We start from the raw sequence: 16,485 nt of genomic DNA on the forward strand, positions 1-16,485 counted from the left end.
CCCAAAGCTCAGGGAGACATACTTAGTTCAATAATTATATATACAGTGCCCATCACTATGGAAGAGCCTAGTGTCTACACATAAACTATATCCACATTTCAGAAGAACATTTTTTATTATTTTATGATTTGTTTGATGCTTGTCAGAGAATGGATTTATCTTACATAGCTTTCTGGTTTCACAAAATACTGGATATGGGATGCATACAGACACCTTATTCTCTCTATAGTACAAGGTATTATTTAAGTCAATTTGGTCTGGTTGTTAAGAAGAGTAGTCAAAATTTAACAGCAACAACTGAGAAAGTGAACAGAGTAGTTGTGTGGGCAGAATATCAAAGAAGAAACATGTCTGGTTCCTGAATGACCTAATTGCACTTAGACAAGTGCTTGAGACCAACTGGGGCTCCAGATATACTCAAGAATTAGAAAAAGTAACCATTGTGTTCTTGTGCTACTTTTTGTTCACCATGGAACAAATCCACATTATTTGTTGAGCTTCTTGGGTAGAGATCAGACTAGGGTGCCACTATTGCAACTATGGTGGAACATGAGAAACCCCTGGAGGATTCATGCAGAAAAGAAAAATGATGATAGTCTGAATGCCCCGAGTGTGGGATCTTATTGAACATCTTGAGCCTTCAACAATGGAGGAAAATCCATCTTTAACATTCAATGATACTTAGTTTCGGAATAAATCTACAAGAAACTTTATATTGAGGTGATTTGCATGGACCCTTTGCCTCACAGTCCTATTTTTAATTGTTAGAAGTAATAGTTGCTTAATTTAGATAACACATTTGTTGTATTTTGCAATGGAGGGTTGGAATATTATAGGCATGTGTATCTTATCCTAATTCTTCAGTTTAGTGATTTTGCTTTGTTTCCTCCAGTAAAAATGCTGATAGCCTCTTTCTGTTGTGATAATGTTGTCAGCTAGGTCAGTAAATTATAAAATATCCTGCAATCTTTTGCTTGGTGAAACAATTTCCGCAGTGTTGTCATTTGCAAGGCCATTTCTTTATGCAATGGAAATTCTTCTGTATCCAGGCCAATGGTATATACAATTCCATGCTATTATTTTTTCTGAACAGTCCCAGATGAATTTTAGTCTCAAACCATTCATGGTATTTTCCCCAGAGCTTTTGTATTTTATCATTTTGTAAGTGAAGTGGTAACTGAAAAATTAAAACAACTGTGTTCAAAATGTCCGCCCAAGGCACTAGAGTCCAGCAACTTAATAGTTTGTCGTTATAAAATGCTGTATAGGGAGTAAAAAATTTATTTCTTGTTGAAATATTTCAGAATACTTTCTTATGTCCATGCAAGCTCAGTTTGCAATATGTTGAAAAAGCTGAAATTTCCAGTTGTTTTATTTAATCTCCTAACTATCTTGTACACAAGTACAAGAAATGCTACCAAAAAAACTTTAGGCTGTCTGGATATACTCACAGCGTAATCAAAGCTTTCCACCTGTTTTTGTTTTAAATATTGCATTTCTCAGTAGAACTTTGGCTAACAGAATATCACAGCAGATCTGCTTTACAGTGTTTAGATATCTTAATAAGTAACTTAAATCTAAGTTGGCAGGCAGTCCAAAGAACTAAAGTTGTTATACCCTAAACAAGGCCAACATGCTATTTCACCCAACGGAACCAATTTATTTTTCTTTCCTGAGTCTGTTTGGAAAAGTCAAGTATCTTACAATCTCCTGCTGCTTTATACCAATATTGTCAGGCTGACAGGTCTGGGTTTGTTTGTTTTTTGTAAATAATGGTCTTTCAAATATCTGAGTTTTGAGACTCTTCAGTGAAGTGTGAATTAGAAACAACACAATATTAAGAAACTATGTTTTGAGCCCCTTGTGTCTGAAATAGTAAAATTCCTAATACTTTTTATACTAAAACAAATTAGTCTTACACTTAAGCCTTCTCCTTTCCAATTTGTCAAGTACCATTTTTTAATTTGCTAAATGTTGAAGGCCATGCTATATAAAAGTGAAATTCTGATATCTGCCTTTGACGCTTAAGTACATTCTTTCCATTCACAATTAGATAGGTTAGTAAAATTCCACATCTATTTGTGAAGTCCAAATCCCATTATTTTTATTCCAGAAATACACTTAGTTCACTGATAGATGAGTTAAAGATTAATGGCTGTAATTTACCTTTTATTATAGCATAAATAAAAAGCCTCCAGTTATAACACTCAAATGAACCATAACCATAGGGTTAATAGATTTCCATCAGCTTAATTTTATACAACTGTAGCAAATAATTATTTGTCATAGTCTTCACAGCAATTTTAAAAATATCCTGAGGAGATAGCCACAAGGAAAAGAAAGGTATTGATTTTAGTCTGAATGGTCTTTCAAATAATTATACTTAACTTTGTTAGCTAGTATGAGTCTTGCATTTTTTTAAAAACAATGTATTGGGTTTGCCATTTTTTTCATCTGCAGTGATTCATATACAAGCAATGTACTCAGTATTCTTCCACTTATTTCTCGGCATCCCAGTGTAGAAAATATGTGGGTGTGGTTGTCAGTCTATAAAATTCTTGGCACATGTTTCAGTCTTGTAATATGGTAACAACTGTGACATGAAATTTGGATATACACATGTTTAAAAAGTTAATTCAATTATTAATACATTTGTAAAAGAGCAGATGGATTAGAAATGTTATAATGGCAAAATGTTCTGCATGGCATACATATGCCTACTTCTAATGCTGTCTTGATGATTGTCTGATTGCATTCGCATGGATATGGGGCTGGTAAGACCCCATCCTAGGCTCAAAACAGTTACGCTGCATTCCTTGTAAAGTGGAGGGTCAATAAAAGAATGCAGCAATGTGGACTGGTCTTCAAACCATGCTTTGATTTGTTATGGGAAGGTTTTATGAATTTCTAAATCCTTGTATGTACAAAATAGAAATCATGACACAATCTTGGTCTTAGATGAACTAACACATGAGCTATTGACATTCTCTCTCTCTTCAAACAACTATACTTATATACAGACCTATTATACATTTGACAGCAAGTATGCTTGCAACCAATCATTATGGTTCATTACAGAATTAATATTCTAGAACCCAAATAGCCCTAGTTCCCACTATACTGATGTTTTACATTAAAAAATAATAACTAAAATATGTTTATTTAACCTCTCTTTTCTATAGATCCCATCTTTGTAAAAAAGTAACCTGGTCTTATGATAATTAAGTAATAACAATTGAGGAATAAAAAGTTAATGTGAAAATTGTTTCATTATTTCAAGTCACTTTCCTTGATCTAGGCAATCCAGCTGAGCCGTGATGGGCAGTATCTCCTCACAGGAGGAGACAATGGAGTTGTTATGGTATGGCAAGTGTATGATCTCAAGCAGCTTTTTGCCTATCCTGGTTGTGATGCTGGAATCCGATCCATGACTCTTTCATATGACCAAAGGTGAGAGTGATTTGGATGTTAATTTCCCTCGCCTTTTGTTTTGTATTTTTATACTGATGGCAGAATTTGAAGCATTGAATTTTCTGAAAATCATACACTTCATGTAAGGTTTTTTTTCCAGTTAGCATGCACAAATTGATGATTAAAAACAACATATTTATTTTATAGTGATTCCCATCCACTGGCTCTTTTGAAAATGAACAAATTCCTACTTCAAAATAGCCAAAAAATATTTTGGGGGAGAGATGGAAAGATTTCAGAATAACAGGATTCTATGCTGTATTACATCCCATTCTTTGCTTCTCAACTGGATTTGCTAGATGTAATAGAACATTTCTGACCAGACTAGTTTCAGATGAGACATTTAAACTAGTTCCAAACTTGCGCACCTTTTTCTGCAATAAAAAATAGGTCCCTAATGGTATAAGAAACATTAGATCTTAAAAGTATTGAGTTTTCAAACACAACTTTATCTGTGGTTTAATTTAATGTGCATAAAGCTATGTATTGTTACTGTAAGTGCAAAATGATTTGTGGTCTTTTTTCTGCATATTTTTCCTTCATAGGTGTATAATGACAGGCATGGCTTCTGGCAGCATAGTGGTTTTCTACAATGATTTCAACAGATGGCATCATGAATACCAAACCAGATACTGAAATATGAATTAAAGTGATGTGGCCGTGCAGCTCTTCTCATGTGGAGACTTCAAACACACACATCTCTCTTTAGTATCTTGTCATATTCTAAATCTTATAAATAGTTAATATATCTGAATGTAACTTAAATTTGCTGGAAGATGCTATTTTTTGAAGTTAATTGCTATTTTTGTAGATTTTGCTTGACTTTTTGGGATGGGGAAAAAACAGATGATTATTGGGATTCTGTAGCTTATAAAGAAAATCTATATTTTTTAGTCATAGTAAATCTATTTTGATCATTATACTGGGGTGGGGGAAGACTGTAATAGGGTGGCTATAATTCTTGTATTAGCTATATTATGAAACATGTTTCTCATGTAAACTTTATAATCTTATGGAATATTTGATTTTAACAATGGAAATTGTTATAACAAAGGACGTTCGTTATAATACCAGCAGTTATAATACTGACATTTTAAACTATGCTTATCCCTCCCTTCCCTCTTGTCTTGTACTTTTACAGTGATAACTTGAAGCACTGAATTTTCTGAAAATCAAGAATATTTAAATTATGTAATTTTGTTTTCACATCTGTGTAATGATCAAGTGTGATTCTAGAATCTAGGGGATTAGTATACCTTTTAAATTATTAATTTGTTATTTTGTTGTATGGTTAAGAGAGAAATACCATAATCATAAGCAGAATTTATACATCAAGCATATTTTTCCTATCCTTTCATCAGGCCCACTGTTCTTCAAAAATAAGATCTATTTTGAGGATTTTGGAAGTATTCTATTTATCTTCTGTACTTTTTGAAACCATGTGTGGATAAAAAAAACATTTGTGTTGAAGATCTGCTATTTTCCTTCAGCACCTTCATGGTAAAAGCTATTGTGTGCCTGCAACACAACTAGAAAACTGTATTGCACAAGACTTTATATTGATCTTAAAATCAAGACATGTTCCTATCAAATCTGATTCGATCATTCTGACAAATCTCTCTTCAAGCTCTTGGGAAACTAAATAAAATTTATTATGAACAATGTTATTTTGGTGTTGCATAAATTCTATTTAATATATGATTGCTGTGCAAAATTCTGTGATGATATATGTGAAAAGTATTGTTTTTAGAATGTACTGCAAAAATTATTTCTTGATAAGTTGTGGTTTAAGATTTAAAATTTACATTTCTCTGTCTTTGTCAGTATATAATTTCTTCAACTAATTATTTCAAGCAATTTGTATGTTTTTTTCCTAATATTCAAATAGCCCTTCTTTATACAAGCATCAGAAAGGGGGAAACTCAGTTTGAAACAAGATATTAAATAAAAAAGGCATTTGTATTTTAATGTTTCGTTTATTACAACAGGAACATAACTTTCTAATAAGAAACAATGCAGAACTCTGAAAACAAAATGATTGTAAATTTGTCTTTTAAATCGGAATTTTGGTTAGTTACTGCTACATGTACCAAACATTTTCAGAGAACACAGCAAATGCCAAACATATATTTATTGCTACACTTCTGTTAGTACAGACCTAACACCGTCTACAAATTTAGCTCCTACATGTGGAATGGATGATGGGTGTGGCCTTGAACTTTGCAAAGATAGTCTACTTTCATCTCCCAAGCCAACAAAAGTTTTATTGAATATACTCAGACAATAGTTGACCAAACCAGAAAACTGGCTGTGCTTATATTATTGAGAGACATGACAGTGTAAAAACCCTGAGCACAGTTGCACTACAATGTTATATCATTTTTAAAAGCACTGTCTTCCACTAATATAGGAAATGTCTAAAGATTAATCACCAAAATCAAGAACAAAAGGTAACTCTTGCTCCTAAACTCCTTCCTTCTTATTTTGAATTCAAACGGATGTTTTAATATCTGCGGTCACGTCTCAAACTTTACATTGTTCTTCATTTCTTTTTGTGCTCCATGTGAAACCAAGGCACTGTTAGATCTGATAGGACGGGAAGAAGATTCAAGCCCCTATTCTATGTATTTTACTAAAAGTCCAGTCAGCTATCTAGCTACAGCTGCTCATGAAAGACCTTCCCTAAGGAGCGACGTATGCTATATGTGTTTCATGAAGGGCTTGATGCGGTATGACTGTTCTTTGGTTTTCCTTGTGCTTAGAACAGACACGTCCTTGCTTTGCTTTTGTTTGTTTCTTGAACAGGATGTGTTTTTGATTTGGGGTGGGAAAGTTTTATTGGACAATTTCTTATGCCACTGCAATCTTTCGAATGCCAAAATATACACAGAGAAAGACTACAAACTCAATGTTTTTTGTTCATTTTAGTTATATCATAAAATGGCCACTATATGAGGTGCTGGATAGTTTTTCACCAAAAACATTCCATCAACTTTAATAGATGGCCACATGGCCAGTGAACTAATAAAAGTTTTTTTTTAGTTTTTTTTAATGTAAAGCAATTAGAATATAAACATTTATAGTCCTAATAGAATGGGGAAAGGAGTATAACTATTTGAACATTAGCTTCAAAGTATACTGGATATGGACCACCAAATTTTAAACAAATGGAACCTCTAAGGCGGAGGAAAAAAACTAAATTAAAATTAAATTTGTCACTACATCATAGGCATTATTCTGGTTTCACTTCAGATCGTGTAAATATTTTACCTTTTACTAAAAAAAAATATAGGCATTAAATTATGCTAATATAGTGCCATTCATAGAGGTTACACGGTGTACAGTTGTCTGATTAATCTCAGACTATTCAAAACTAAACTCCTGAAGCACAGGCACAGTATGTTCCTGATTTTGTTTATGTTGACTGAAAACTGAGTACTTAAGTCTGAAGTTTCGGGATTGCAGTCTGAATTGATTAGACTGAAGACTGAAGTTGAATTTGACAAAGGTAGTACACAGGGTTAATGGGAACATTGTCACAATCCAACACTGAAATTGTTTCCTATTTTCCAGTTTGAAAAAAATAATGAGTAATACTGATTTCATAGGGGCTGTTGAAATCAAGAATATAAAAGAGGTAGTTCTTTTTTCTTTATTACACATAAGAATAAGAGCCAGTATTGTAGGCAGAAACAATACTGATCTGAATAAATAATCTTAATTGGGTAAAATAAGAAGGGTGGAGGAGAAGAGAAAAGGAAAGGGATAACATGGAAATTTCAGAAAGCATAATTTGGGAAAGTAATTTAGGATCCATTATACTTGCTGAAATATAGCATCAGCAAAACAGGATACTTATACATCTCTTAAAATACTTATATGTATTTAATAATGGAAGAAATCATTATATGACTAATACGTCAAACTTGGAAGCTAAGAGGGGAACTTCATATGAGACTCATGGAGATGGAAAAATTGTTTCTTTTAAAATGTAATATTTGAATATTTGGATCTGAAATATTTGAAATATATACTGCTTGGGTTTTTTCTTTTAATAACTTTTGTGTAGCTCTGCATAAATCTTCATAGAAAGTTTTAAAAGAGTATGCGTAATATTTATAGAAGCAAACAGAACACCTGAAATACTGCACAAAGAAATGTCCAGATTTTTTAAAATTATGCTTAACGATTATTTTCACATTAGACTTGGTTAATGTGTGCTACTTTCTGGTAATTTTGTGGGGATTGATATCTTTAATTTGCACTAAAAGTGGCCACAGCAAAATTAAGACTATACTAAGTATGTTATCATACCTAAAATAAATAAAATCTCTTAGCAGGCATTCCGATTTAAACATACAAGCAAATGTTAAAGTGAAGACAGTCAAGTATAAAACAAAATAATATCTGGAAATAACTGAATGACACAACAACTGTTTAGCTATACCCAGTAGAATGTTTTCTATTGTAATAATATATACCTGAAACATAAAAAAATCAGCCTGATCATATTAAATAAAATTATGTTATAAAATTTGAGAACATAATGTGTACTCAAAATAGAAGGAAATCAAGATAATTACATATCCTGAATTTGCTTTATAAGTTCTCAAAAAAATTACTACTTACTCTTTTGAAGAAAAATGTTTATTGCAGTTCTTAGTTCTAATGTAAAGAGCTAATAGAAAATGATTTAAAATTGTTAGAAAGAAAGAAAACAAGCAGAGAACATACAATATTGAAACAAGCATTAATATACAACTCCATCTACCCTTCACTGCACATTTAGCATTATAGTTCCCCAAACATTTGATGACTTTAAGAGTGGGCTAATTAAAAAAATACAATGCTGACACATTCTGTGTTGGTAACTAGTAATTCATTTATTACACTAGCTTGCTATAAATATACTGCTCTTTTTGATAATGCACCATGCAGCAAGCTTTCTGTTCCAAGAAAAAAATAACTGGTCATTCATGACAGGAAAAGAGAAGCAGGAAACAACCTGTGCAGAGAAATCTTTACTAGTTGCAATCTTCAAAACACTCATTCATAAATGGGGTTGGTTGCAAAATGATTGTCAATGATTGAATTATTCTATATTAAATTCCACAAGGTTTAAATTTATATTTCTTATCTATGTGATCACTTAGTCAATACCAACTTGATGGTACTTAATCAAAAAGTTTAATGTCAAAAATAACTGTGCTGTCCATTCACATCATTATTCAAACCTCCACAACTTGACTTTCAATATTGTACAAATTGCCACTGGGAATAATTTTGCTTCTCTCCAGGACCATTTTAGACTTGCATTTTTAAATTAAAGAAATGAGTTCCGCCCCCTTTTTTTGTCTAGCATTTCTTTTAGAAAATCTAGACTTTGTTGGGCGAGGCTCCTTAATAGTTATACCTATTTAAAGTTTGTATATCCAAGTATGAGAAGATAAATTCATTTGTATGACTGAAATTATACTGAACACAAATTCATTAAAAAACATAAGAATCCCCAAATGTAATAGGTAGAGTACTAAATTCTACTGTACATACAACCTGCATCCCTTTTAGACATGAAAAAATAAAGTAGCAAGTTTAAGAGAACAGTAGCTGACCTAGCTGTGGATTTCATTAGAACTTCTCTTAAAATTAATCCTGCTGGCTCATGACATGCTGATTCAAGCTAGGAAGAGTCTGAGTAGCTGAGAAGTAGCAAGAGAAGTCAACTTGTGATCAGTTGTAGAAGGCTGAGGAGCAGGTTTTATCTTGGTGATTTACTTCACATCAGCTTGACCTGGGATTTGACAGCGCTTGTTGCAAAATATCTGATTTTCTTTATCTAGAGCTGTGTTCTAAAATATAATTTTTTAGAAAAAGGTAAATCACATCACTGATAAGTGTTATATGTACATATAATAGTGTTTTTAAAAATGATACATGCAAAATCTAAAGAAAAGGAAAAGTAACTTCTAAGATCTTTTTCAAGAGTGTGAGGTTGTGGATTGTTTGGAAAGTGGCTTCTCACATGCATAGCATTAGTAACAAGAATTGCATGCCCAGATTGGGCATGCTGCAAATCACATCAACCAAAGAATGATGACAAGCAGAAACTAGAAGACAGTTTAAATTTCTTCTGCAGCCTCTTTCTTAGGGAATATTCTCCTCTCAGAAATTAGAATGGCCCAAACCCTATTGGCTTTTCACAAAGCTTTAAAAATTTGGCTGTGTATCTTGGTCTGAGCCTTGGAATGTGTGAAGGGTCCTATTGCTTGGCCTTAGTGTTAATTAATTAACCATCATGGCTACTGTTTCTACTTATTGTGGGTGTTTTTTTAAATTATTAAATGCTTTTTAAATTATTTTAATTGTTTCATAATTTTAGACTTGTAAGCCATCTAATCACTTGATTGAGTTGGGTAACTTCAGAAATTGAATGAATGAATCAATGAATCTCCCAAAAAGGCATGGACATGTCAAGGTGAACCTAAAGAGACAGGTATTTAGAACATTGTCACTTAGAATAAAATACTGTTAAATAGAACATTTATCCACAAAATGAATAAATGAAAAAAAAGTGGAACTAAAGCAAACCCTCTGATGACATGAACAGATAGATATAAAATAAAAAGTGACTTGGCTATTTGGATATCCAAGAATGAATGAGAATTGAGACTTGGAGTCTATGCTTATTAAATGGTCTCTTCGTTTCAAAAACATAATTCAGTTGTATGTCTCTCCATGTGGCAAAAGAATGAATATAAGTGTGATTATGAGGAAAGACTGAGAATCAATGAAGATGAGAAATTCAGGATGTGGAACAAACCGTTATTTGGTACTTTCACAAGCTATGGGAATTTCCACAGAATGAATTGAGAATTGACATGGGCCAGGGGACATGGATATTGCTTTCAACAGTGTAATAATTAGGACTACCACTAAAAGTACAGTACAGCAATGGGAACATGAAAAAAGTTACTTGGTGGGAAAATGACATGCAAGACGATGCAAAAGGACGCAAAGCAATGCACGTAAGAGAATAATTGCTGAAAAAAATGAAATTTCACTGTCATATAATTATGTGTCATATAATGTGCATATGCAGACAAAATAAAAAATTCTGGTTAAGAGAATTAATAATAGATAAAAAACAGAACAATTTCAAAAGAAAGAAAAATTTGGAAATGAGTGAAAAGGATTAAACAGGAAGCCTTTGGAAGTATGCTATAAATAGTTTAATTTTTTTCCAAGAAAAGGAAGTTATTATATAAATGAATAAAAATGGTAAGGTTGCAGGTGTGGGCAGTGTGACTGGATAAATGTTAAAATATGAATATTTATCTGTTCGGGAAAAGGTTGCATGAATCTTTAACATACACGTGCCAGATGGCTGGAAGAATGTGGTTGGTGTGAAGCTACATAGTTGATAATGAAATGTCTACAAGCAAAAAAGCTCAGACAGCATCAAGGACAATAACACAAGTGAATGGAAAATCTACAAGGTACGTTCAGTGTGCTTCTTAAGATTTTGGAGGAAATTCTGATTGAAAGGGTGAAATACGTGTAGATCAAGTATTGTGTCCTTCGGCAAATCATTATCAATGTATAGATGTACGAATATATTGTACAATGTTGATTTCAGGTAACTGTACAGTAGAAGTAAAGAGACTTGGTTTGTGGAATGTTTTAAGCAAATACAGTTGAGGTTTGGTTGCTGAACATGTGATGTGATGGAATAAAGCATGGATGAGAATAAACGGTGCACTTACCAAATGGCTCAGTATTTTAGCAGACAAAAGATAGCAATAGCAATAGAACTTAGACAGTACTTTACAGCATTCTCTGAGCAGTTTACAATCTCAGCATATTACTCCCAACAATCCTCATTTTACCAAAGGCTAAGTCAACCTTGGGCCGGTCAGGATCGAACTCCAGGCTGTGGGTAAAGTTAGCCTGCAGTACTGCGCTTAACCACTATGTCACCAGGGCTCAGATAGACACTGATGAAAGAATTACGATGGTAATATTGAGATTTGTTGGTTGGGAATGCAATGTGCATGCACTTGTTATGAAAATGGTCCCATGTTGCTGGCTAAGAACCTGAATGGTTTACTGGAAATGTTACATAAGCCATAATGATGCCACATGGAGTATAGAACCAAAATCAATATACTAAAGTCCAATGTAAATTGTATTTGACATGAAAAAAATGGGCCACACAATTATAAGATATAAATTAATGGTAACAAATTATGAATTTGTGTTTTTGATAGAATCTTTGTTGAATGTGGATGTGATGAAAAGGAAGATAATAGGTAGCATCCAGAATGGAAGTAATAGATGCTTTTTGGAAGAGGCAAAAATGAATATATAGAAAAATACGTCTCTCCTTACTTTATTATGCAGACGTGAAAGATAAGCTATGATTCTTCCATCATAAAATTTAATCAACCCATTGTAGGTCCTTCAAATAATATAACTTGTTTATGTTATTACTCTGATTTTTGTTTCTCAGTTGTATCTCAATTGTACTTGACTTTTTTGAAAAGTAAAAATCTAAAATGAATTGTAATTAGTTTTATATAGAGAGTCATAAACCCCTAATATGAATTTTTTTAACATTAAGCACATGATTCAAGCTAGTACATGGCAACTGAACTAAGCTTTTACAAAAAATTAACTAAAGGAGAAATTTTACTTCATAATGGTTCACTAGTAATAACTTTCAGAGCAGATGTAAAATTTTAGGTTTTATTTCAGGTAGACAAAAAAGCATTTGGCTGGTCGTAATTATGTATTATGTATTATGTATAGAATATTTTTCCTGATACACTTTTCGTATGAGCAGTTCCAGAACCACAATGTGGAGAATATTAAAAATTCAAACACTGCTCAGGTATAATATACATTAAGATAAGCAATGCAGCACCCACAACGTTCTCACTAATCTCCAGATTTTAAACATATAAAAAATAAAAAATTTTGTGCGTTAACTCATAAATAATGTCTAAACTTAAAGGTATTACTTTTTTTCTTTAAAATTGGCACCAAAGATGTTGTGTAAAATAATGATTGTGGACAACGATTGAGAAGATTGCAGACCAAAAGTGTGAATATTGTATCAATTGTTTTAACCAGACAGATTGAGCTTGTGTTCAGTTGCTAGCTGCTTTAGGGATATGATTACAGAAATGCAAATCCATGAGAATATGATGACCATTCTAATATAAAGTGATCATCATAAATTAGCCAAGGAAAAGCTTTCAAGCAATTTCAGAACTATACCTGTGCTATTTTGGAGGAGGAGGAGGAGGAGGAGGAGGAGGAGGAGGAGGAGGAGGAGGAGGAGGAGGAGGAGGAGGAGAGGAGGAGGAGGAGGAGGGGAGAAAAGAAGAAGAAAAAGAAGCCCAAGTTTTTGGGGGTGGGTGGGTGGGGGCTTTCAAATCTGTAAAAATAGAAAACATCATGCAGCAATATTGAAATGGTTGAATGGTGCAACTATATCAATGCAATGGAAGCTTGTTGCATGATTGTACCACATCACTTGACAAGCTTTTCTGCTCAACATTGTTACAAGGTTACTTCTCCTTTTCTTTCAAACCAAGAATCTTTTTTTTAAATTGTGGCAAAGAAGCACTGTAATTAGTACATACCCCTGCCTTGGACCTATTCAGAGGAAAGCAGCGCAGGCATTGGGAGAAGAAGCAAAAGAAGGAAGCAACGGACAGACACTAGACTTACTGGAAGCAGAACCAATAGCATTGCAACATTTATAAATGTAAATAAATTGTTTCAATATTCAAAAAGCAGCACTGAAACCTTCCTTATAAGACCTTTATAAAAATCAAAAGAAGAAAATTGCAAGCCATTCTAAAATGTTTTTTTCCTACTTCTATTAAATAATGGTTTTTGAGCACAATTTTTTGCTGAACAGAAATGAAAATGAATTTTATTTAAGACAATCATGTGAATGGTTGTAAATGTAGCTATATTCACTTGATAAATTGAGATAATTTGTTTTTATTATATTGTATGTGCTGTACCCTTAGGCTAAATAAATTTCATTTTAATTTTTTTCTGTGGTTGATAAAACAGTTCCTTTGGATATATTCCTTGGATTTTACCATGTCATCGTTTTTACACACATATCCAGAAATTAAAATTCTTAGCAGAAGATAGTTAAAATACCATGACAATCTGCCAGCATTTTTGTATATAAATCTGAAAAGTCACACATGACACCTCATAATTTTCCCACCTCTTCTGATTACATGGTGGAAAATAAACACAAATATCCTTCTTATGAAAAACAGAGGAATCAATTTGGCTTACCTACAATTCAACCTGCAACTTTATTTAACTTATCTTGATATAATGTTTTTTTAGTTCTCCAAATATTGTATTTTTTTTTAAATGGCTGAATTTCAGGGTTTAAAAGAGTAGACTGAGGGCCAAAACATTCTACCGCAACTTATTTTTATGATCAGTCAGCTGAGGGCAAAATTCTATGGGGTTTTGATGTTGTTAAGTAGATGCTTAAGTGGGGGTGGGATTCAAATTTGTTAACAATGGGTTCTGTGGGTGTGGCTAGGTGGGCATGGCCGTGTGACTGGACGGGTGGTGCTTCTTGTTTTTTTGCAGCACTCCCACTCCAGGTTTTTTTTTTTTTTTTTGCCTCCTGGGCCTCAGGGAAGCCTCCTGGGGGGCATTTTTGATCCCAGGAAACTTCCCTGGGCCTCGGGAAAGCAAAAAATGAGTGAGGGGGGTACAGCATCATCCTCCCATGCCCCTTTTTGCCCCCTGGGCCTCAGAGAAGCCTCCTGGGTGAAGCAGTAAGACAGCAAGGGGGATCCTGACACAGCTGATCATCAGAACAGCTGATCGTTGGAAGGAAAAAAAGAAACATCTTAAGGAGTGACTGGGCGGGGGAGAATGCAGTCAGCAATATCGAGCATGTGCAGAATATCGGGCATGCACAGTAAGGACTGACTGGATGGAGAGGGGCGGGGCCAGCCAGGAGCATGATTTGCCAGTTCTCTGAACTGTGCAGAATCATAACAACCAGTTCTATAGAACCGGTCCGAACTGGTGGAATCCCACCCCTGTCCTTAAGGCATTCATTTCCCCCTGAACAAAATTCTTTCAAAATGGGTTCTACTTCCAGCCATTTTTGGCTATGTCTGGAGTGTCACTCAAGCTGAGAGACAATGTGTTCCTTTATACAGTTAAAACTACAGGTAGTTTTTGATTTATCACTTGTTGCTTAGCAACTGTTTAAAGTTATGGCAAATCTCCCAAGGGTTACTTATGTCCCATATTCAAAGTTGTGTCCCCCCCGGTCACATGATCACATTTGGTGTGTTCAACCACACGGCTACAACATTTTTTGCTAGAAACCAGCATTTTGCTACAAGCCAGCATATTGAATTTTACTATATACTGCAATATAAATGCAATATCAGGGGCTTTCAATTCAAATGTGTGAAGCATGTGTGTTTTGTGTTTTATTTTTTATAGTTCTAATGTACATTGAAGATGACATTTAATTTCGTTGTATGAGGTACAATGACAATATAGTTATCTAATTAAAATTTACTTCCAGTTTCCAGTAAAAGTGCCTAATGGAGAAAATGGATTCACTAAACAACCATGACATTCTCTTAACCGGCATACGGTGGGCACCGGCATACGGTGACTAGTTGAACAACTGGGCTTAATTATGATTTTAAGTCAAGGACTACCTGAATTCAGATTCTTCTAAGTCTCAAATTGCTTAATGGACTTTGGCTCAGAACTCAATTTTAATTTAAAAACTATAATTTAGTTCCTGGGAAAATAGCCTTTACCAGCAGGGAGAAGATAAGGAAGGATCAATGGAAGTTATAATTACAAGTATGCTTCATTGCCTAGAAGCAAAGCCAGAAGGCAAGAAATTTGGAAAAAAAACAAAACAACCAGAACTTCACATCAAAAAGAAGCCAGATGCTGAATTATATTTATGACTACAAACAAGCTTATGTGCAAATTTGCAAGCAGCTGTGAGTTAGCATTTTAAAATAACTCTATTTAATAATGGATTTTATACCAGGTTTCACTTCAGGATTATCCAAAGTCTCAAAAATACAAAACATTGAGTTTTGAAGTCTCTCAGACTGTCAAGTCAAACTGTCAAAATGGAAGCAAAACAATAAGCTTTTGTATTATATTTCTTTGCTCCTCATAGTAGTTTATTTCATCCTAAAATAAAACATTACTTTTAAAGCTGGTATATGTTAGGAAAAATTAAACAAGAAGTGATAAAAAAATTAAAATTTCTTTCTTCATTCCCAGAACCTGGTTTTCTTCAACTTAAATTTGGTCAGTATGTCTAGGAGTCTTGGAAATACCTATTGGTGCTGCATTTTAATGATTCAGTGCAAATAAAAACTGACTGCTAACATAAATAGCATCTTTAAGAATTTTATTGCCAATAGGATATATTTCATGAGATAATTTTTTTTTCCAGTGCAAATGCAAGAATTAAAGGACAGCTGATTAGGCTGAATTATGGTAAATCATGTACTTCGAGTAGCACTATTTACTTTGGCTTAATTGCACAATTCTTAAACAGAATGTCTCAAACAGAACTCAAACAGTTTTGTCAAATGTTTAAATTTTCTTAAAAATGCATCGATTGCACAAAGAGACATTGACACAGCCATAAAATATGCACTATTACTTTGTAATGAAAAATAACTTCAAAACTGTATCTCTTCTGGAAAGAGTTGGAAATGTCAAATTAGTAAAATAATTGGTAGAAATGATGCACTTGCTTACCATGATAATAGACACTCCTGCATTTTGGTTATTCTGTTTGGGAAGTGTGTTGTTAAAGTGCTGCTTTAATTTACCTGTTACTTCAGCTTGCATATTATTTTCTTGAGAGGCATCATCCTTTTTAAAGAAAAGGAGAACATTATTATTCAACAAAGAAGCATTGGAATGATACAAAAATTATCATAAATATCTAGATGAAGATCC

The 16,485-nt window shown here is 33.5% G+C and overlaps 2 protein-coding genes across 13 annotated transcripts in view; one reads left to right on the forward strand and one right to left on the reverse strand.

Moving 5' to 3' along the window:
- The window catches only part of LRBA (LPS responsive beige-like anchor protein), a 342,404-nt gene extending 336,971 nt beyond the window's left edge, over positions 1 to 5,433 (forward strand). For all 7 annotated transcript variants that reach the window (XM_087936051.1, XM_026698133.2, XM_026698135.2 and 4 more), the window contains 2 exons: positions 3,299 to 3,450; positions 4,017 to 5,433. In XM_087936051.1, the coding sequence (XP_087792177.1) occupies positions 3,299 to 3,450; positions 4,017 to 4,107 (243 nt within the window). In that variant the 3' untranslated portion in view covers positions 4,108 to 5,433. The remainder of the gene's footprint in view (positions 1 to 3,298; positions 3,451 to 4,016) is intronic.
- The window catches only part of DCLK2 (doublecortin like kinase 2), a 78,051-nt gene that overhangs the window by 6,943 nt on the left and 54,623 nt on the right, over positions 1 to 16,485 (reverse strand). For 2 of the 6 annotated variants that reach the window (XR_015744098.1, XR_015744099.1), the window contains 3 exons: positions 16,282 to 16,398; positions 15,551 to 15,630; positions 9,187 to 9,320 (listed from right to left, as the gene is read on the reverse strand). Coding sequence is in view for 4 of the 6 variants with exons in the window: in XM_026698136.2 (XP_026553921.1) it covers positions 9,243 to 9,320; positions 16,282 to 16,398 (195 nt within the window). In the remaining 2 variants the exon portion in view is untranslated. Of the gene's footprint in view, positions 1 to 7,992; positions 9,321 to 15,550; positions 15,631 to 16,281; positions 16,399 to 16,485 lie in introns of those variants that run through there. The other 4 variants (XM_026698136.2, XM_087936056.1, XM_087936057.1 and 1 more) reach the window with 3 other exon arrangements.

The sequence above is a fragment of the Pseudonaja textilis genome, chromosome 6, assembly GCF_049901715.1.
Source record: "Pseudonaja textilis isolate UNSWEBS1 chromosome 6, rPseTex1.2, whole genome shotgun sequence".
In the NCBI taxonomy this organism is placed as follows: domain Eukaryota; kingdom Metazoa; phylum Chordata; class Lepidosauria; order Squamata; family Elapidae; genus Pseudonaja; species Pseudonaja textilis.